Genomic DNA, 22,706 nt, shown 5'->3' with positions numbered 1-22,706 from the left:
TGTCTGTGAGGAGTGTGGTGTGTTCTCCCTGTGTCCGCGAGGGTTTCCTCCGGGTGACTGTCTGTGAGGAGTGTGGTGTGTTTTCCCTGTGTCTGCGTGGGTGTCCTCCGGGTGCTCCGGTTTCCTCCCACAGTCCAAAAAACACACGTTGGTAGGTGGATTGGCGACTCAAAAGTGTCCGTAGGTGTGAGTGTGTGAGTGTGTGTGTTGCCCTGTGAAGGACTGGCGCCCCGCCTTGTGCCCAATGATTCCAGGTAGGCTCTGGACCCACCGCGACCCTGAACTGGATAAGGGTTACAGATAATGAATGAATTTCAGCTTCTTTGTATGTAGGAGTGAGGCTGAATACAAGTGGAGAGCAGGTTTTGTTACCGCTGCAGAGCATGAATATATAGCCTTGAATATGAATATATAGCCTTTATCAATAGCCACATTTACCCAAAAAACAGAATATCTGAATCTCAAAATCAAAAACCGTATACCTACCCAATGAACAAATATTCGAATAGCCGAACAATCGGGCCTGCCCTAGAAAACACATCACCCGAGGGGCAGCTGGGGGTTAGGTGCCTTGCTGAAGGCCATCTCAGCTGTGGATGTTGAGGGAGGAGACAGCACTGTGCTTTTTTCCTATTATTTGAGATGGCCACGAGCCCAGTTCTCTGACCTATAGCTTCTTTATAGACCTATAGGTACTATCAGATCAAAAATAGAAACGAGATATTCCACACTGTCTACAACACTCACTCACATAAGGGCCACATTAACAAGTGGAGCATTTCAGATGCAGAAGCTCCAACAGCTGCATGCACATCTGTACAGCCACATATCTGTCTTGGATCTGTACACAGGCTTCTCCGGGGACACCTTACCAAATAAGTAAATAAATAATTAAATAAAAACTGTGTAACTCCATTCCAGATGACAATATCAGGCAAGTGTTTGTCATTCATCATTCGGGGGCTCTGCGGCTGGGTCCGGTGAAGGAGGCGATGTCTTAATGGCCGCTTGTGCAAACGCAGAAATTGAAGCAATTTTCTCACCTCGTCCGCCTCGTCGCCTACTCCGGCCTGGAGCGCCTCACGTGTGCCATTCATTGATTCCGTGTCCACAGTCTTTGGCGAGACGCTGACCCGATGTGACAATCTTAATACCACCGACCCATTAACCGTCGGGTGGGGAGGAGGAGGAGGAGGTAGGGGAAATGTATTTAGAAAAGCCCCCGCACATCCAGGCAGCCGGCAGTTCATCAAAAACAAGTGTGTCTGAGAAATCAAGCTGCCCCACAGGAAACAACCTCATTTAAATGCAGTTAGAGAATTTTGCTGTCATTGTTGGTCATTTAGTCTGTTTCATCTGGCAACCAAAGCTCTGTTGTGGTATCTGAGCGGCTGGAGATGGGAGAAATAGGCAAACTGGAGTGTAATGATACACAGTTAGTGCAGTATTTGATTCTTAATTTTATTCTCGATGCTGAGTTAAGAATTTGATACTCGACTCAGGTTCAGTTTGATACGATTCAGGGTACACTTCCTTTTACATTGACAGGTCGATTCTTTATTAAGAGTCCATGATTTTATTTGATTCTCAGGGCACACAGTTAAATTATATTTCTGATTAAGATTTGTGATTGATTCAGTTCTTAATTAAGGATTCACAATTTCATGATTCACGGTTCACGATATGATTCATGAATCAAGGTTAACCATGCTGAGCAAAGAATGAAGGTGCTTGTTGACTGACTTGTTGACTGCAAACCTTGGTACTGATGTTGTAACTGATGTGCTGTGACACCTTCATGATGCAGACTGTCACAGTTTAGCACCACACTGCTCTTAGTGAATCCTCTGTGTGAGGGACTGAGGGGTAACAAGCATCCGGATGCTTCCCCTGTGTTTTCCGGCTCATACGCTGGAGATGTAAGCGTAAATGTTGGTTTGTGAAAAGCTGAGCGGTCTCCCCGCAGGTCAGCAAGCTCCCAGCCCTGAGTTCACCATCAAATGCCATCAAATCCTCACAGAAAAACATTGGGTTTAAAGCCTTTCAAAAAAATAGTTTTCCTGTGCTACTATTTGTATTCAAAAAGCCAACATATGCATGTGTTCCCTCATTCTCTTCTGCAGCACGGTCTCCCATATGGCAAATAAGAGAACAGGAAAAGACAAAAGCTAGCATACCTTTACAATAAGGCTAATCGAGTACTAGCTCCTGAGCTACACATTCAGAAAGGGAGACAACTGAAGCCTGGGAAACAAGCATAGCAGGAGCATAAGCTAGGAGCAGACTGAAGTTAAAGGGCTATTTATGCTGTCTCTATTTGCTCAGAGAGGCCAGCACACCCTGTGGTGTCCAGAAAATGAAAAGAGAGTGTGAGAGCAAACAGAGAAACGCTCTTATGCCATTAGCTAGCCACAGGAAAACCCACAAATTGAGAGACACTGAGGAATAAAGACTGTCTGAATCATTAAGGGCCTTCTGAATGTGTTTTCTAACAGGCCTTAAGAGCTGATTCAGTGTCCAGAGAGGATGGGAAGGACAAACACACTCCATATCATTGTTTGGTTCTTTCCATTCAAGGCTAACATTAGGATGAAGGAACGTCAGCTAGGATAGTTAAGCTAAGGTGCACTTTGCGTGATGTTTTGGACAGCTAAAAACATGTATCTCCCAAAATGGTAGCTTTAAAGGAGAAGGGGGAAAAAACCTTCTTCACTTTCAGTAGAAGTCAGTGTTAAAACTTTTTTTCTTAGTCTAGTGTGACCAGACGTTCTCTTTTACCCGGACATGTCCTCTTTTTAAGACTTAAAAAAAAGTCCGGGATTGTGTTTTTCTAGAGCTTACATAGAACTTCGAGAAGTTTCGTTCACAAACTAGTCCCGCCCTCCCCTACTCCGATTGTTTCGCTTGAGTGAGGAGGGGGCGTGGTGAAGTAGCCTAAAATCTTCTGATTGGACGGTCTGACTGTAGAGCTACCGTTATTGGTCAATAACCTTTTCTGTAAACATTTAATTGGTCAGTCTGCACGTCAGTAGTCCTTGTTTACGTCAGGCAAAGCTCAAGCCGAAATGTAAGCGAGGGGCGAGAGCTCAGTTTTTTTGCAGTTCTGTCAGAAAGTACCAGAGGCTAACACACAAACACACTAAGCCTATTGGTTCCTGGTTGCTAGGCCAACAGCAGAGACAAAGACGATTGGTTGGCGTTTGTTGTTGGACGAAAGCCTGCGAGAGTCAAACAGATGGTAACTTTTCACTGTTTATAAAAATCAGGCCTGGTGTGAGGATACCATTAGCTAAATGTCCCAAGCCAAACAAACAAGTGTTCAAGTTACCAAGTTACCCCTGAAAAAATGAACAATTATGCTAATCAAATATGCTATATTCTGCCTGCTACCATTTATTCATTAGCCATGCCGGATTTTGGGTCATATTTCCTGAAGTTCAGAGACATCTGCGCTAATACTGCGTTAGAACATGATGGAGATGGAGATTAGGAAAGATTTTATTTCATATTTTTCAGTAAAATGATCCCTGTTTCCCCAACTTTTACAGTCGGTCACTGCAGTGGAACACAAGGGATGATAATATCATATTTTATAGAAAGAACGGGTCCTGAGCACTCATAAAAGCCAAGGAGTACTCTTTCCTGTACAACAACATCAAATATAAAAGAAAATACAATATTAGAAACATGGAAAAGTGTCCTAAACTCTTTCTAAGGCACCCACACTGCCCTACAGTGTGCCAGTTATCCCAGTAATGCTGTCACCATGGCAACGTTGGCATAGCCGCATCCCTTTTTTCTCACACACTGTCGCCGTTTTCTCCACCACAAAACCCCATCTGTTCTGAACCACAGAAGAAAGGTATCTCTGGTTGCGTTGATTCCTGACTCCTCATCATTCGCACTGAAGCAAGTCACAACCGACTGGACTGAATTTATGACGCACATCTGACGCAATAACTGATAACTTCCAACAGACTTTGTGATCCACGCTGTCCTCTGGTCTAACGGAGCGTGGGGGTTTTATGTGCATGTTGTTTTATGTTTCTGGTGTTCTGAAGAAATAATTCATGAGAATCCACACTTTAACACTTGGTGCGAAGCGAAGAGAAGCCTCTGTGTAGCACAGCCTCCAGTAAATTACTGCTTTCACTGACATCATAAATCTATGTGTCAAAACAGCATCAGAAACGTGTCTTTTTCCCCCCAAACAAAGCAAAGTGAAGGCCAGATAAATCTGTGCTGCTTGGGTTTAGACGTCTCGGGTCTCTGTTGTGTTCATATTGCACCCGATTTCATCTGTAACCGTCTCGAATGTTGGGAACGACTGTGTTCACGATTGTTCTAACAACCCTCACGGACAGAGCCAGGGCCCCAGGGTGTGTTTCCATCAGTCCAAACCTGCCAGCTGTCAACACGCCCTTAAAAAGCACTGACCCAAACCTCTCCAACCACTGCCAACAATGATAGAATCACCACATGAGTGAATCAGCACATTCAGAGGATATTCACTCAGCAGTTTTATTTCGTAGCAAGTAAACAATCACAGATACAACACAAAATAATGTTTGTGTAACAGCTAACCGTTTTAGCTTCGTGAAACAAGCCTTATTCAATTCATTTATTGGATTTAAAGGAACACTGAGCAATATTTTGACCTTCATATTTCAGCTTCAAAGTCATCGTGATGCTCCACTGAGCTGTAACAGGGAGAACAGAGCTTCTGCTGGGTTACTAGGGGCTCAGCACTGCAGAAACTGCACTACGTATCTGCTGGAGGAGGGTAGGAATCCTCACTCTCCCTCCCCATTAAAGTTCAATACAGTGCTGTAAATATGAATTACACTGGAGAGCCCCAGGAGAAAGAAACCCAAACCATTTATTAAACCAAACCACTAAAAGTCTAAAGAAGGGAATGATTCAGCAGTTTAACCCTAACCCAGTCAGCCGTGTTTGGAGGGGTTACAAATAAAGCACACGGCTAAACCACGGAAGACACCAACGCATCGCTGTAGAAAAGACTTTCGTGAAGTAAATACACAACAAAACAAATGAAAAACAAATGAGCAGAAACAGGAGTCAGCATTCGCGACAGAACTGCGAGAAACTGGAAAGATATAATGAGACTCATAGAAAATCCAAAGGAAAACCAGTACTTACTCCTCAACAGAATAAGACAAGGTCACAGTGGGGTAAAGAAGAGCTGCCGTGGCGTGTGGATGATAGAGTGAAAGGGTTATTCAGTGATGAATCGTGAATATGCACTGGGCAAAAGATGATACAGATACTGTTGTCTGGTGCTGATCTTCTGCCAGGTGAAAGACCAGGGGGGATGGGACTGAACGGTCCATCAACAGGAAATAGGTTTGGTGAGGAACCCACGGCTCAGAACCATAATGCATCTCACCACAGAGCAAACAGTAGCTGGGTCCTGTTTTTTTTTTTTGTGGCTATGAAGTAAACCTCCTCTAAGTGGTGAGTCCATCCTTTCTGCCAGAGGTCGTATCTACTTTCACCACCACATCACACACAGCAACATCCTACTCTCACACTACACACAGAAAAGAGGATTAGAGACTGAATATGAACAGAGTAAACTGCTCCTTTACTCACATCTGTACATTAGTGCCTGTACTTGACTCTGTGTAATCAGCTATAACCCACCTCTGTAGCAGGGTCTTGCCTCTAGACCACGTCCCTGAAATGAGCTCCTTATTGCAGCTCTGCTCTCAGAAGGGGCCCATAACGTCCCAAGAAATCATCTGTCTGTCCTCGCAGACTCAGGGACGGACCGTACTCCCGCTGTTCAGAGCTAGCGAATGCTCTCGCTGGACACAAGCCACCATGCAGCTTTTAATTTCGACAGAGCAGCCCTTCAGAAAGAGCAGACCATAGCAGTCCTGTGGGGAGGCTGGATGAGAGGACGGATTACAGCCGAATCCCCCCCCCCGGCCTCACACGTCTGTCTCGTTTAAGGCTTTTTTGATTGGCTAGCAGTGCGAGTAGCCAAACAACCAAAGGCAGATACAGTATTCGTGACACAGAGGAGCTAATCCAGCTTATAGCGCTCATCTACACGCTACTGGCAGGACAGATCAACAAAGGCATTGAGGGAAAGTGGCGATGTTTTGCCTCTGACTGTTTTCGCGGAGGCGAAGTTACGAGACTGTAGTGGCTCGCGAGCTGTCGGTCATTAACCTCCATCTATGTCCAGGAAGGAGGTGAAGCTCCACTGAGCCACCACCCACACTCAGCACCTGCCAGCTGGGACTGCATCTAGCACAGGCCCGGCTTCCTCCCTGGGGCCTTCTATCCCACTGTAAGATCCAAGAAATCTCTGCACCTGTGACTGAGTCAGAACACGTCTCTCCATGCTCCAGGCCATATGCACCGGAAACAAGCTACGAGCTCTTTTAGGCCTAATGATCCCTGAGCAGTAAAAAAAACATCATCAAGCTTGTTTGATACGAACTCTGTAGCAATATTCTATTAGGTTCAAATACGTTTTTCATTCATTCATTCATTCTTTGTCTGTAACCCTTATCCAGTTCAGGGTCACGGTGGGTCCAGAGCCTACCTGGAATCATTAGGCGCAAGGCAGGAATACACCCTGGAGGGGGCACCAGTCCTTCACAGGGCAACACACCCTCACACACATTCACTCACACACTCACACCTACGGACACTTTGGAGTCACCAATCCACCTACCAACGTGTGTTTTTGGACTCTGGGAGGAAACCGGAGCACCTGGAGGAAACCCACGCAGACACAGGGAGAACACACCACACTCCTCACAGACAGTCACCCGGAAGAAACCCACACAGACACAGGGAGAACACACCACACTCCTCACAGACAGTCACCCGGAAGAAACCCACGCAGACACAGGGAGAACACACCACACTCCTCACAGACAGTCACCCGGAAGAAACCTACGCAGACACAGGGAGAACACACCACACTCCTCACAGACAGTCACCCGGAGGAAACCCACGCAGACACAGGGAGAACACACCACACTCCTCACAGACAGTCACCAGGAAGAAACCTACGCAGACACAGGGAGAACACACCACACTCCTCACAGACAGTCACCCGAAGGAAACCCTCACAGACACAGAGAGATATATGTATAGAGATTTGTGTATACAAAGATGTACAGAGAGCCAATCAGAATGCAGCTGGCAGAATCCTAACAGTGAGGTCAGATTAACTCACCGAATGTGTCAGACTCTTTGTCTACTTGTGTGTACACCTAATAACTGACTGGAAACTAAAGTTTAAATCCTTGAAAAGGCCAGTAGTATCTCAGTAGGTACAGACAAGCAAGCTCTACCACTGTTCAGGACTTCAGGAGCTGGACTGGAGGCCTAATGTGTCGGCTAAACCTCTAACACACAGGAATTGACAGAGGAATCAACCAATAATATTTTGATTTCCAGCGAATGAGATCAATTCCAGGAGACAAAAGTCTTCATGGAGACAACAGCTCTATATTAGGGCACATTGCTGAAGGAGTCACTGCAAAATTTCAACATACAGGGCATTAAATATATGTTAGTGATTCTTACAAGGGTTTTTATCATAGTGATGCATGTAGTGTAACTGTCACAATCCTCCAGGGTCCTGGGTTCAATCCTGGGTTCGAGTCACTGTCTGTGAGGGGTTTAGTGTGTTCTCCCTGTGTCTGTGTGCGTTTCCTCCCACAATCCAATGACCGGGTGATTGTTTGAAACGGTCCACATGTGTAAGTGACTGGGTGTGTGTGTGTTGGATACAGATACATCACTGACATTACCTCCCCAGCATTTACGACAAGAAATAAAAAGTGGTTGTTGATGACTGCAGCCTGCACAACTAACACAAGTGTCAAATTCCGTCTGGTTCTCAATGTAACGATGCTGTATGTTCATTTACGTCTCGATCTATTTTCCAAAAAAATGTTTGGCAGTTTGTAGTCAAAGCCATCTGGCTCCCCCACCACCACCACCACCACCCCCACCCCACCCTGAGTATTCGCTGCCGACTCCCTCGCCTTGTCTTGGCAGTCAGAACTCAAAACTCTCCCCAGTGGTGCCATACTGTACGTCTCGTAGCGCTGAATCGTCTTGCCAAGGGGGAACTGAATCATGGATTTGCCATTGTGATCTGAGCGGAGGCTCTCATGAACAGCTTCTTCCTGCCCTTCAAAACATCGGCGCTGAAGTACATCAGCCATCCACAAAGACACACAGAGAACAGAGGCCTCTTTGTAGCCCCTCTTCCAGCTGGAGGACAGGAAGGCGCAATAAAGAAAAAAGATTCGAAACGGAATAAAAACACTGCACAATGCGGTCGCTTGTATACAGCTCCTGCCTTTGAGTTCACAGCAAGAGGCATTGAGTTCAGCTTCACAGGCTAAAGCACGGCTTCTTAATCTGGGGGTTATGACTTGTTTGCGTGGGTTATGATGCCACAACACACATCAATGGTTAGCCTATGCAGCTCTCGCTACCAGTCATCATCCCCTACTAAACCCACAGTCAGTTCTTGAAGCTGATGTTGGGAAACAGGCCAAATGGGTTATATTCTTTTGGTCGGAGCATCTCCACAACACAGGTATTGTGGGTGTCCCCAATGTACAATTAGCTAGTGCCTAGTTCCCTACAAAACAAGCTGATGCCCTGTGTATTGCCCTTACTATTAGAGCCAGCATTAACTCGCAGTGTGTGCTTCAGTAGCTCTGTCGTGGGATTGCTCCCTTGCGTACATGACTCTGTCACCAGTTCACTGGAGGTCATATAAACGGTTTGTTACAAAACTTCATGAAAATGCAGCCATGACGTCAGAACGGTGAAGTGGCCATTTTATTTACAATCAGTGGCGTAAGTAAAAGTAGGCGTCCAGTTTACTCTGTCGACTGTGGTGTGGTGGTTCACTTTCACTTCGTAAATCAGAGGTGAGGCACTTTACACTCTTCACAAAAACAAAGCTGTGATAGCGTCTCATGTGTCTCGCACTCCCCTGGACTCCCCATGCACCAGTTCAGACCCACGCTGAATTGACAGTGGCTGACTGGGTGGGCCGTCCTTGGCCTTTGTCAGAAACGTCAAAGAATAATGTCAGAATATTAAAAAAAAAAAAAACATAAAGTCAGAATTTTTTGAGAAAATAGTTTCTCGTCGCTCAGCTAAAAAAAAAAATGTGATGAGAGCTTTAGCCTGAGGGTGCCTTTGACCAAATTTGGTACCAACCACTGCACCACCCCAGGTACGACCTACACACTGACCAAAATATTATGACGCTTTCCAAAGTGGCAGACATACTGATACTCGCCCATTTCTCTTATTTCCAACAACTAGCCGTTCACATGCTGCATTATATACCACCCCCTCAACAGGGGCCACTGAAACCACATCACACTACTGATAATAATAAAGCAGTTGATGTGAGCAAAACCTCCTTCACCCCTCCCTCACTCACTGCCACAACAGGGACCCGTATCAAACAACACATCCCAGTAACAGTCTACGGCCAAGAGGTTGAAACCTTGACATATCCCTTATTCAACACAGGGAAGGGCATTTGGACAGGCATACTGGTACTTCATCATGCTGTGGGAGGGGGGAGGAGCCATGGAGGTGGAGACGTAAACAACTAAAAAGTGCTGAGGGAGCCATTTTGAAAGCTCTCATCGTTACGAAGTGAGAAATGAGGAAAACAAGAAAGTGGGCGAGAGAGATTGACAGAGACTAAGGGTTTGAGGGAGAGCTTGTGGGGTGGCAGAGCATAAGCAATGCAGGGGACGGGGGGGGGGGTGTCACATGACGCAGCACTACTCTCAGCTCCCTTGAGAGATCTACTTAAAACTCATTAGAAGGATATGGGTGGCAGAGGCCCGGCGCTGGCGGGCTTATCAAACGGCGATAGAGGCGCATTCATTAGGAAAGGTTGCCTCATTACGCGCAGGAATATGCGGCACAATGACATTGTAGTTAATGAGTATTTTTCTTCCTGCTGATGGGGTGCATTGCTCAGGGAAAGGCGGTTCTCTCACCCAGTTCCAGTTGCATAATTCACAGCTGCAGCAGATGTGTCACATTCACAGTACAGTAGGCTTCCTAAACACCATGGATTAGAGCTGATGTCCTTGCTTATTCCAAGAGGACTGCGGCTAGACTGGAAACAGCAACACAGCAAAAGCAAGTCCAGGTCATCTACAGAGGTCACTTGGTTTGAATGCAGACATTATTCGATTCATTTTGGAGCTACTTGTGTAGCTCATTCTACAAAGAATGCTTTCCCAAAATCCAGGTCTTTGCTCCTAGTGAGTGTGCCGTCTGTGGCTGGGAGTCCTAGACAACAAAGTTGGCCCTGCTCTCTGGCTTGGCAGGATGGTACTACTCTCCCCCCATCTCTTGCCTTGTGGCATTAGCTAGTACAAACTCGCATGGGCTGATGAGACAGATCTAGACAGTTTACATTCCCCTCTAGCACTTTAAGCTGTCCAGTGGCATTAGGTTTAGCAGCAGTTGGATATGCAGCAGTGGGTTGGCCTCATGTGTCTCAAAGGAAGATTGACAAGGATGATGGTGCGTGGGTTTCCTCCGGGTGACTGTCTGTGAGGAGTGTGGTGTGTTCTGTCTGTGTCTGCGTGGGTTTCCTCCAGGTGACTGTCTGTGAGGAGTGTGGTGGTGTGTTCTACCTGTGTCTGCGTGGGTTTCCTCCGGGTGACTGTCTGTGAGGAGTGTGGTGTGTTCTCCCTGTGTCTGCGTGGGTTTCCTCCGGGTGACTGTCTGTGAGGAGTGTGGTGTGTTCTCCCTGTGTCTGCGTGGGTTTCCTCCGGGTGACTGTCTGTGAGGAGTGTGGTGTGTTCTCCCTGTGTCTGCGTGGGTTTCCTCCGGGTGACTGTCTGTGAGGAGTGTGGTGTGTTCTCCCTGTGTCTGCGTGGGTTTCCTCCGGGTGACTGTCTGTGAGGAGTGTGGTGTGTTCTCCCTGTGTCTGCGTGGGTTTCCTCCGGGTGACTGTGAGGAGTGTGGTGTGTTCTCCCTGTGTCTGCGCTGGTTTCCTCCGGATGACTGTCTTTCAGGAGTGTGGTGTGTTCTCCCTGTGTCTGTGTGGGTTTCCTCCGGGTGACTGTCTGTGAGGAGTGTGGTGTGTTCTCTCTGTGTCTGCGTGGGTTTCCTCCGGGTGACTGTCTGTGAGGAGTGTGGTGTGTTCTCTCTGTGTCTGCGTGGGTTTCCTCCGGGTGCTCCGGTTTCCTCCCACAGTCCAAAGACACACAATGGTAGATGGATTGGCGACTCAAAAGTGTCCGTAGGTGTGAGTGAATGTTTGAGTGTGTGAGTTGCCCTGTGAAGGACTGGTGATGAAGCAGAGAAAAAAGGGTGCAGAACCATGCAAGGCTTTAAAGGTCAGCAGGAGGGTTTTGTAGCTGAGGCGTTGTGTGACTGGAAGCCAATATAACTGGTGAAGAAGGGGGGATAGGAGAGATATGAGCAGCTTTCTTAGTGGAAGTCTCTTGCTGCACAACACTTAGTAACACAAAATTTTAATTATAATAATAATAATGCCAACAAACATGTTTCTGGAAAACAACAAACAAACCTACATTTCCCCATGAGTGCCCAGTATTGTTCAGTGTCACAGACAAAGTAGACAGCCACATGAAACCACCAACTGCACACAGTGAGAGGGAGATGATGATGTTTCTGATGTATCTCCACCCCTCTTTACAGCCTCATAACTCCAGATTTGAGCAGTGCACAGTCTCACAGTGACGGAGTCCACAGGGCAGACCATTTTTCTGCACTGTCATCACAAAGACATTAATTTAAACATCAATAAATATTGAATCTGAATCTCGGTCATATTCATAGACTTCAGAGGAGTGATATGAACTTTTCCACTCTTTTGTTCTTGGTATCAGTCAGAGATACTTAGCACAGGGACGGGTCTCTTCCCACAACAATCTGATTGGCTGAACAGGATTAGGAGCTTTCATGACCAGTCATTTAACATGTATTATGTCCTTTTCTTGGAGTTTATTAGATCATCGATGTTTCTGGACGTCTGTGTCGTAGCTGCTTTTATTCATTTGGCCTCCAGGGTATTTCTTACTGTAATGTTTTTAAGCATTTTATATTGTGATATATTTATATTGTGACCGTTCACTGTCCTATAACAGGGAGAATAGAGCCTCTGTCATTGCTATTCGCACTGCAGAAACAGCACTATGTAACTGTTGGAGGCAGGTAGAGCAGAAGCTCAGGGGAGGTTCCGTTTCATCACTAGGATCTGGGTTTCTGTGAATCCTCTTTGTAACAGCTCCAGTTGTAAAAAGGCTACACAAATCAATCTGTGATTTGAAATGTTAATTTTGGGCGGTTCGCTCTGATTGGACGCCGGAGATGGTGAAGAGGTCTGGAGTCTGGGATTAAAGATGCCATGCTGAGGACGAATACCGACACCTCACTGCTCCGTCTCCAAAACGGAGTGGGACACTGGCTTTTAGACTAATTGGAGTCTGCAGAGAATCCATTACAACGTGGAGACGCATCATTGTGGCTGCCTAGACAGACACGCACGCGCACGCACGCACGCACACACACACGCACACACGCACACACGCACACACAAAATCTGCTGCTGCCATTTTATCTCCTGTTCAGAGAGTGCTAATTAAGAGTTTCCAGGCATGAATAGACCCCCCATCCCCTCGCTCGTCTCTCTCACATTCCCTCGCATAACCAGCCCTTTGATCTGCACTGCGAGCCTTATTACACCGCAGTTATGAAAGAGATTTTATTCTTATTGTTCCAGAAACAAGGCTCCTCAATTTTATTACCTCAATCTGCCTTCTCTCTGGCTTTAAACTCCCCTTTTTACCCGTCAGGAATCATCCGGCTTCAGCTCTGAACACAGGGCTTTCCCCGAGTTGACATCACAGGCCCCGCCCACATCAGCTCTTCCCATTCCTGCCCACCGTCCCTCTGTTCCACTTCGATGGTTAGTCAGAACACAGGCCCTGGGCTCTCGGCGGGTCATGGCTTGGACTGTTTTGCATCACCAAGCTACTGTCCACATACGGTTTCATCTGACAGATGGAGTTGGCGCGGAAACCTGTTTGACCTAGTAGCTTTCGGAATGAAGCATCCGAGGCCAGACCGACACAATCTCAGGGAGTGTTGAGTTAAAGAAGCACAGAGGAGAACTGAGGTTAAAGAGTTGGGAAAATTGTAAGGAAATAAAAACAGGAAAATGCTGCGTCTATGGGTTTTATAGAGTTTAGGCACTTTTTTTTTTTTCCCTCTACTCCACTGCTATTGTTCACCAGCTCATTAGGCCGACTCTGGAGCCATCCCAGTAAACAAGGAACGTCCCTGGACGTTCAAAATAGGTCTAAAAGTAGTCTGTCCGTCAAAGATATATTTTAAATGTCAATGGACGTCCAAAATCCCTCTTAATAAGTTAGTTAAGTAGTGACCAATCGATAACGTCAGTGGACGTCCAAAACGCATTTTATACAAGTAATTTATTTCGAAACCAATTAATAACGTCAATGGACGTCCAAAATACGTCTAATAGTCGTCTTTTCTATGTCTGTGTTTGGACGTCTTTTCAACTTTCATTTTCAACCTTAAGAGAACGTTGATTAGACGGCAGTCATTACGTTATTTCAACGTTGAATTAAAGGCTAAATGTTTACTGGGATATACTCACAGAATCCTCACTAAACAGTGATAACAGAACTGTGGTAGGTCCTAGGCCCACAACACACCAGTGTCAATATCTCACATTATAAGACTACCACTTGTGTATTACTGCTTACATTTCAACCACCAGGCAGCAGACATTCAAGTACATATCAACTAACTGTCAACAAACCTGTAAATAAATCACGGGTGGTGTTCATACTTATTTTAAAACTTGATCATTTAATGCATGACTCCTTACTTGACATCTTCCTGTATCCATGGGACCAGCAAAACTAAGTTAGCACTGGATGTGTGTCCAAACCCAAGCTAACCTGTCTAGGGATTGTTAGCGATAAATGTTTATTCCTTGGCAAATCCTTTTATATTTAACATACATTTTTATAAAAACAAGTGGACAGTGAGTTTAAAATGTTATTTCGTCTCAGCTCAACTTCTGAAATATTACCCAAATGGTGCGTTTGCAACAACATCAAAGGGTTCTGTGAAAGCTAACATCCACGTAAAGTCATTTTAATTGGCTCAAAGAGCAGTGTTTAGCTACAACCCAGTCTCACACTCGCTCGTGATATAGTCACGTAAACAGGAGAGCGCAAATAGTGACATTGTCGCATATTTACGACATTTTATGCGACAAAATCACAATCATAAGTGAATGGGTAAATTACCATAGAAACACTACGCGACAGTAACACGACAACGCTTCCTCATTACAGTCATCACTCATAACATAGAAAAAGGCATAATGCGAATTACAGATCATAGGTTCTTATTCCAACAAAGGCATAAAGTATTTTATTATAATATTTCTCCTAAGCAATGCTTATTATTGGTGTCCTATTTTAGCTTTAACGCTAACGAGAACATTTCTTTCACTTAACGTTAGTTTGACTAATTTTCAAAAGGTTAACACTGAAAAGGACATTTCTCTAGACATTATTTGCGTCGATATTTAAGTAAATAACGAATTAGTAACGTTATATTTTCCGTAAATAAAAATAAGACCGTGGTATTAACGGATGCTAATGACGTCTTAATGAGGAAGTGTTGTCGTGTTTTTATGGTAATTACTCATACACTTATGATTGTGATATTGTCGCATAAAATGTCGGAATTATATGACTATGTCACGAATTGCAGTCTCTTATATATGTGACTATATCACCTTGTTAGTAAGTGTGAGACCGGGTTGTTAGCTATGTTAGCATTTCCAGTATTTTCACTGTACAGCTGCGTCTCAAAAACACAGATGCTTACAGCCAGGGTTTCTGACATCACACAAGTTGGTGAGCTAACCCCACCAAATTGCAGGTCGGGGCTTTGTAGCTGTACACGAAGCCTGTGAATATTTAGAAACACATCTAAGTCAGATTTAAATCATTAGGGGGTTGTCTTCATCGAAATAAATTCAGCATCTCCAGCTCTGATCAGAGAGGAGATATTCGGGGCTTAATCGACGTCTGCTGTAGGATTTTAAATAACTGAACTCAGACAGTTATAAAGTAATTGTGATTTAAGTATGAACAATATCCACCATATTCTCAGCATTATATTGGGCATCACAATAATTATCAAGTATCATCACATCGTCCACCCCTGTGTGACGAGCCCCGTTGTTCCATGTATTGCACACGCTACTTTACAAAGTCACACACAAGCACAAGTAGACACCAAGATAAAGACACACGATAAACCCAATCCCAAGCACCAAGGGCAGATAAAGAGCTTCCATACCGAGTCCGGGCGGCACCTCAGGGCACGGCGGGATGGGTTTGGGGGTGGAGAGGGTGCGGTTTGCCTCTGGTTTGTTGGTGCCCGACAGCTGCTCGGCCGGGGGCAGGTAGCTGGGGAAGGTGGTGTTGGGCCTGCTGCTGGAGTAGTTGTAGTAGAAGTGGTGTGGCCCCCGCGAGGAGTTGGCCCCGCGGCCGTTGTTGAAGCGGCTGAAGATGTCGAAGCGCTGGCTGTAGACGTCAAAGTACAGGATCATCATGATGAGGAAGTGCACCAGACACAGCAGCAGCACGGCCTTGCAGATGCGCTCCAGCGTCCGGCCCAGCATCAGCCGGCTCATGGTCGAGGCCATGCAGCTGTGGCCGCAAAGGGCATCCGGTCTGCGGCCCCGACTTGCCTCACCCCGCCTTGACACTGGACGATTCGGGACAGTGACTCGGAGAGAATTCCTAGTGGAAGAGAAACAGAGGAGAACATTGTGAGATAGATCTTCTTTAATGCAAGACAAGAATCGACTTGCTACCTACCCTCCTTCAAAGCTACATAGAGCAGTTTCTGTGGTGCTGAGCCTGAGTTAGGAAAGGGAGAGGGAAGCATCACAATGATTTGGAAGCTGAAATGATAAGGTAAACTACTACCTAGTGTTCCTTTAAAAGGGGGTCACTACAAAGCTCTGGATGAACAGCCGGTCGCCTCTAACTCTTGGTGTCCATTCTCTTCGGTCTCTCGGCAGCCGGTTAAAAACACTAACTCACTTCAGACGTCTGCCAGCTCCATCATGTAATTTATCGATTTTTAACTGACACACGGGTTACAGTCGACTTTCCTTACATCAACACATCCCCGCGCTGTCGGTCCAACAGGCCTCATTTACCACGGAGCTCCCATGAATTATTATGCATCCGCAACTCCACGGGAAATCAAACCATTACCGTCTTTCACTTATTCAAATCTACCCTCTGTTCTCTGGTCTGCACATGAGACAGACCTCAAAAAAAGCATCCTCAGCACCAAGAGTGCCACCCACAAATAAGACCATTTCCAGATGAAGTGCTTTTGTATGAAAGAAATTGACTTTTCCGTGGGCTTCCCACGTGAGCATCAACCTAAGCAGGCGTCCACCAGCCTCAGCACAAGCTATTTCAGCCATGATGGCTTTTTCCAATGAAGCAGACAGGACAAAGGACTGAGAAAAAGACGGGGAGCTAAGGAATAAACAGACGGGTGCCCGACCTCCCAGGCTTGAAGCCAATTTATCTCCCTTTCCCTGACTCTCCTGGCCCAATCGTGGGAGGAAACATCCCGAGCTGATTTTACGCTCGGCTGCTTGGTGAGAGCTCTCTGGGGTGGAGAGTGTGAAGGGATCAGGCTGGAGACGGGCCGCACGTGGGTGGGACGGATGGATGACATGCTGAAGCATCATTACAACTAGAGAGGTGCATGCGGGATCAATGTGATAGTATCCATAAGGGTTAATGAATGATCAGCTGACCACAAAACGTTGACCATAATAAACTGCACACAGATATTTCTAGATTTCTCAAACCGAATAAATTAGTTGTTACTGGAAATCGGATTCTGAAGCACTGTAGTGTCCATCTACAAACCCTAGCCGTAGCCTTACACACGCATCTCCCCAGAAATGTAACTATTCATCATGAAGGCACAGCTGGCAACAACTGTGACTGGTCCACAGCTGGATGAACCGGGATTAATTTGAGGATGTATTAACTGAAGGGCAGCACGGTGGCACTGCATGGTTAGTAGGTGAATTGGTGACTTAAAAGTGTGTGAGTGAATGTGTGAGTGTGTGTCACCCTCTGAATGACTGGCGCCCCCTCCAGGGTGTGTTCCCGCCTTGCGCCCAGCAATTGCGGGTAGGCTCCGGACTCACCACGACCCTGAACTCATTGTCTGTAACCCTTATCCAGTTCAGGGTCGCGCTGGGTCCAGAACCTACCCGGAATCACTGGGCGCAAGGCGGGAACACACCCTGGAGGGGGCGCCAGTCCTTCACGGGGCGAAGTGTGACCCAGGTGGGTTATGTTTGCTCCTTTCTTGGCGCCATATCTAAACTATGTGCTGTCCCAAATAGACCCCTATGCCCTATACTTTTTGGGTGCACAGACATTTGAACCTACATTGTGCACTACACTGGGTGGAGGAAGATACGTGAGATTCATCCCTAGTGCTTGAGCGGTTTAAATACAGAACGATGCAGACACAACACAACGTACAATGCTCACAATGGCGTAGGGCACTTGCGCAGACTCCAGCTTAATCTCTGCTTTGATTCAATGCAGAAGCATAAGTCGGTCTTAATGGATGAAAGTGAAGTCGCTTTCTTATTCAGCAGCTCTCGTGTTGAAGGACAGGTGACACTGCAGGGATGAAGTGTAAATAATACCATCAGAGAGCTTAAACAGTGAGGCTCTGTTTCCGAAAGGGAGGGACTCGCCCTGTAAACAAACACAACACTGTGCAGTCCAAGAGCTGCCTCCTCCTCCGTTGTAAAGTCTCTGCTCCAGTGTTCAGAACGATTAACTACTCAAGTGTCCATGCGCACCTCTGACTGCTACCGCGGTCTGTTAGAAGACCCTCCGTCCCCTATAGTCCTGTCTCCTCCTCCTCCACACGGCACAGATACCAAGTATAGAGGAAGCACTGCTGGGCAACTGTGCCTTCTTTAAGCTCCTGCTGGGAATATATATGCATGCAGAAACAGCAGCTCACAGCACAAGATCTCCTACCCTACTTTTACCTGCCCCCATCATGAATCATACACACTAGCAGAAGAGGTAGAAACAGACATACTGCACTGCACTGCAGAGCTGAGAGAGAGAGAGAGACAGAGAGTGTGTGAGAGAGAGAACCTGATGCAGAAGCACTAAAATCAAGACATCACACAAACATGATCCTGCTCATTTGCCAGGGTTGTTATGAAATGTCCAGGTGATTTCACACAGAGAAAACCTTGGTTAACAGAACGGCATGCTGTGGAGCAGCTGCACATGAGCCTAAGGTTATCATACCCAGTGCTAACTGTGGATTGGAGGGGTTTAAAGCCCCCTCTGCACTATGGTTTATAGCAGTGGTTTGTCATATCCAGAGTGACCTGGTTCACATGAGTACCCAACCGCTCTCTAAGATCCCCCCAGTCATAAGAGGCTGCCTGGGAGGGGGAATACAAACAGGAGTGTCGGGAGAGCTCAACATGCTTGGAGGAGAACAATACTACTGTTACGTACGCTAATAGACGCTCACCTCCTCTAGCATGTGGAGTGATGGAGGGGATGTGGCTGGGCTATCCTTCAGATTCGGCGACACAGAAGCAGAGCGAGCCAATTATGCCACTCTTGGAATTCCCAGGATCCCAAAATCCCACTTTCCCAGAAACAGACATAGACTAGGAATAATAATCGTGTTAGAGATGCAGGTGAGCTTCGCCCACGGAAACTTAATGGTATAGTGTGATGTTCCTTCACGAGCTGGGAAGCAACCCCCCACCCCCCACATACAAGCCAACTGGAGGTAGAGTAGGAAGAATGGCAATGAAAGGCACTAGACTGACATGGTCCAAATCAGAGTCCAATCCAACATCAAATGGACTCTGACCTGAACCTACGAGCACCGTCTAACCTCCTCGTATGATCAGATCATGCTGGATGAGATGCAGAAACTCAGGTAGGATGCAGAGTTCACTGGTGGAGAGTGGGAGTGGGTGGATGCGGAGGTGAGTCCGGCGGACTGTCCGACGAAACCTGGCCTTCGGGTTCAATTTGCCAACACCCAACGGCTGCAATAATAACTACAATTCATCCTGGACAAACTTCACACACATTTTTGCTTTACTTCTAGCTCCTGAGAATTGACACAAGTCAACTTCACAGCGCTGGACCTACCTCTAAGTTTCTGTGGGTCAATACAGGAGAAGCTTCGATGAACAAAAAAAAATCCCATTCTGAACGAATCTGCCCAGCATTGCCTAGGTTAGTCGTGACGAGCTGTTTCTCAAACGACCCTCTTCAGTGAGAGAGAGAGCTGGCTCAAAGAGCATTTTGTATGTTCATGTCCCAGTACTAACACGGGTAAAATATTCATCAGAGCTGCAAGGACCTTGTGGAAAAAGGCCCCTGGCAAGAGCTAGAGTAAAAAAAAGCTGTTTGTTCTCTTTGCTATTATTGCCACATATAGCTCTCCATCTCCCCACAGTTTAAGAATTAGGTTGGAGTGCACTCCATCAAGCTGAAAACAACCTTAATCTGCTGGAAGACAGGTCTAATTCTGATATGACCTCTCCTCCAGCGAGTGGTGCCCATGGAGAACACAGGTTTTGTGCTGTTTGTTGCCTCTCGTAGTAACAAGTGGATTTTTCTTCTGGGTTTTTTTTTTTCTTGTTTTCTTATTTATTTATTTATTTATTTTTTACTATAATGGCACGCCGAGATAAGTTAGTCCCTTGGTGAAACATGACATGTGACAAGATGCTAGTGCTGATTAGCCAACTTCTAAACTACACAACGCCCATTTATAATTAGTGAATTCAGCTTCTTTAAGCTGCCCCCATTGTGTCGAAAAACACTGCACATATAATCTCTATAGAAAAGAGTGCAATGACTCTCTGGGACTCTCTGGATCAGCTGCACATGAGCCTAAGTTCAGTTTCCCCGGTGCTAAGTGTAGGGTTATAAACCCCACCCCAGCATTTGGTTGTGGAGCTGTGAAGTTCTCAGGAGTGATGGAGCTCCATCCAGTACCTCACCTCACTAGTGTCTGACGGGCTCAATGCAATCAATTCCCTTCCCTGAAGAGTAGATGATGATGTTCCTGCTGCAAAAATGGGGCCAACTTCTTAATAAGACCCTCGATTCCAGAAGAACGTTTGCACATATAGTGAGTATATAGTACACCATGTAGTGTAGTGTAGGGTAGGTTTACTCCTTAGATTTGCATGCGTAACCGCACGAAGTGTTCACATGACCAATTAATGAGCATTAGCCATTTTAATACTGTGAGAGGAGAACGTACCCTGGTGCTCAACTTTAGAGGGACCCACAGCAGAATGGTACAGGAATAGAAGCACAGCTAATGAATATTTCACAGGGAACCTATGTTGTAAACTAATGGATTCAAAGAAAAGGGGGGTTTCAAATTGACAAAGGCAAATCCGCCAAATGAACTGGCAACGCAACCAGCACGGCATGTTCAAATTTTAATAAAGCACAGACTTTGCTTTGGTGCTGTCACTATCCATTATTAATTGGATCTTAAAGCCAGCGTTCGCTTAATCTCCAAAAACTGACTGGCCTTTGGAACAGTAGGGAAATGTGTCCAGAATACAGCCAGCCAGCTGCTCACAAAGATTACGTCCACACTATATATATCTAAGTCTGTGGGCACCTGTTCGTCCAGCGTCTCTTCCAGAACGAAGGGTAGTTATACGGTGTTTGTTCCCCCTTCAGATTCTACTCTTCTGGGAAGGCTTTACAGTAGAAGCAGGAACACCTCTGTGAATGAATTCGACACCATGAACATGACCGAGGTCAGGTCCTGCTGTTACAGGATTGGTCTTAAGACGTATCAGACGGAGCTCCAGAGAATGCAGGTTCAATTTGTAGCACACTGTGGAGTGCTCTAGTACACACTCATCATGGCACAGGGACACGGTGACCCTAAGCACATGTGCAGCTGCTCAAGAATATCATAATACATTTTCCGTGATTTTCTAGGGACATTTAACACATTGTTCAAAGAACAACCGAGCATCTGTGGCCCCAGTGAGAGCACCCTAAAGGCGTCTACGCACTTTTGGACACATGATGTATGTCTTGTGACTGTAATGCTGCAGTTTCCTTAGGGATCAACACAGAGTACCAGTTTTCCATCTATCCATCCATCCATCCCACTTTCCATCTGTTTCTACACATCTATCATCAACACACACACACTCACATACAAGTAAAACAGGTGATATTTAGATGTCTCAGTATGCAGAGGAACATCTGGCTGAACAGGAGGCTCCTCTAGAGCTGGAGAAACCTCAGCTGGATCAGCATGATGTGAACCACAGCATCTCTCTGCCTGGAACTATGGCCTCAACTTTGGAGGGCATTTACACACTTAAAACTGTGGACAATGTCACACACACACACACACACACACCGGTGGACAGTCTGACACACTCAACCATGCAGACACAGGGAGAACACAACACATTCCTCACAGACAGTCACCCGGAGGAAACCCACACAGACACAGAGAGAACACACCACACCCCTCACAGACAGTCACCCGGAGGAAACCCACACAGACACAGGGAGAACACACCACGCTCCTCACAGACAGTCACCCGGAGGAAACCCACGCAGACACAGGGAGAACACAACACATTCCTCACAGACAGTCACCCGGAGGAAACCCACGCAGACACAGGGAGAACACAACACATTCCTCACAGACAGTCACCCGGAGGAAACCCACGCAGACACAGAGAGAACACACCACACCCCTCACAGACAGTCACCCGGAGGAAACCCACGCAGACACAGAGAGAACACACCACGCTCCTCACAGACAGTCACCCGGAGGAAACCCACACAGACACAGGGAGAACACAACACATTCCTCACAGACAGTCCCCCGGAGGAAACCCACGCAGACACAGGGAGATCACAACACATTCCTCACAGACAGTCACCCGAAGGAAACCCACGCAGACACAGAGAGAACACACCACACTCCTCACAGACAGTCACCTGGAGGAAATCCACGCAGACACAGGGAGAACACACCACACTCCTCACAGACAGTCACCTGGAGGACACCCACACAGACACAGGGAATACACACCACACTCCTCACAGACAGTCACCCGGAGGAAACCCACGCAGACACAGAGAGAACACACCACACTCCTCACAGACAGTCACCTGGAGGAAACCCACGCAGACACAGGGAGAACACATCACACTCCTCACAGACAGTCACCTGGAGGACACCCACACAGACACAGGGAATACACACCACACTCCTCACAGACAGTCACCCGGAGGAAACCCACGCAGACACAGAGAGAACACACCACACTCCTCACAGACAGTCACCTGGAGGAAACCCAAGCAGACACAGGGAGAACACAACACATTCCTCACAGACAGTCACCCGGAGGAAACCCACGCAGACACAGAGAGAACACACCACACCCCTCACAGACAGTCACCTGGAGGAAACCCACGCAGACACAGGGAGAACACACCACGCTCCTCACAGACAGTCACCCG

The 22,706-nt window shown here is 46.6% G+C and overlaps 1 protein-coding gene across 2 annotated transcripts in view; it reads right to left on the bottom strand.

The window, feature by feature from the left end:
- Positions 1-22,706, bottom strand: part of b4galt2 (UDP-Gal:betaGlcNAc beta 1,4- galactosyltransferase, polypeptide 2) — a 207,017-nt gene that overhangs the window by 163,276 nt on the left and 21,035 nt on the right. For both annotated transcript variants that reach the window (XM_066681709.1, XM_066681712.1), the window contains exon 2: positions 15,430-15,875. In XM_066681709.1, coding sequence (XP_066537806.1) covers positions 15,430-15,778 — 349 coding nt within the window. In that variant the 5' untranslated portion in view covers positions 15,779-15,875. The remainder of the gene's footprint in view (positions 1-15,429; positions 15,876-22,706) is intronic.

Source organism: Hoplias malabaricus, chromosome 9 (assembly GCF_029633855.1).
Source record: "Hoplias malabaricus isolate fHopMal1 chromosome 9, fHopMal1.hap1, whole genome shotgun sequence".
NCBI classification, from domain to species: Eukaryota; Metazoa; Chordata; class Actinopteri; order Characiformes; family Erythrinidae; genus Hoplias; species Hoplias malabaricus.
The sequence above is the reverse complement of the archived record's forward strand: the minus strand, read 5'-3'. Positions and strand labels throughout refer to the sequence as shown.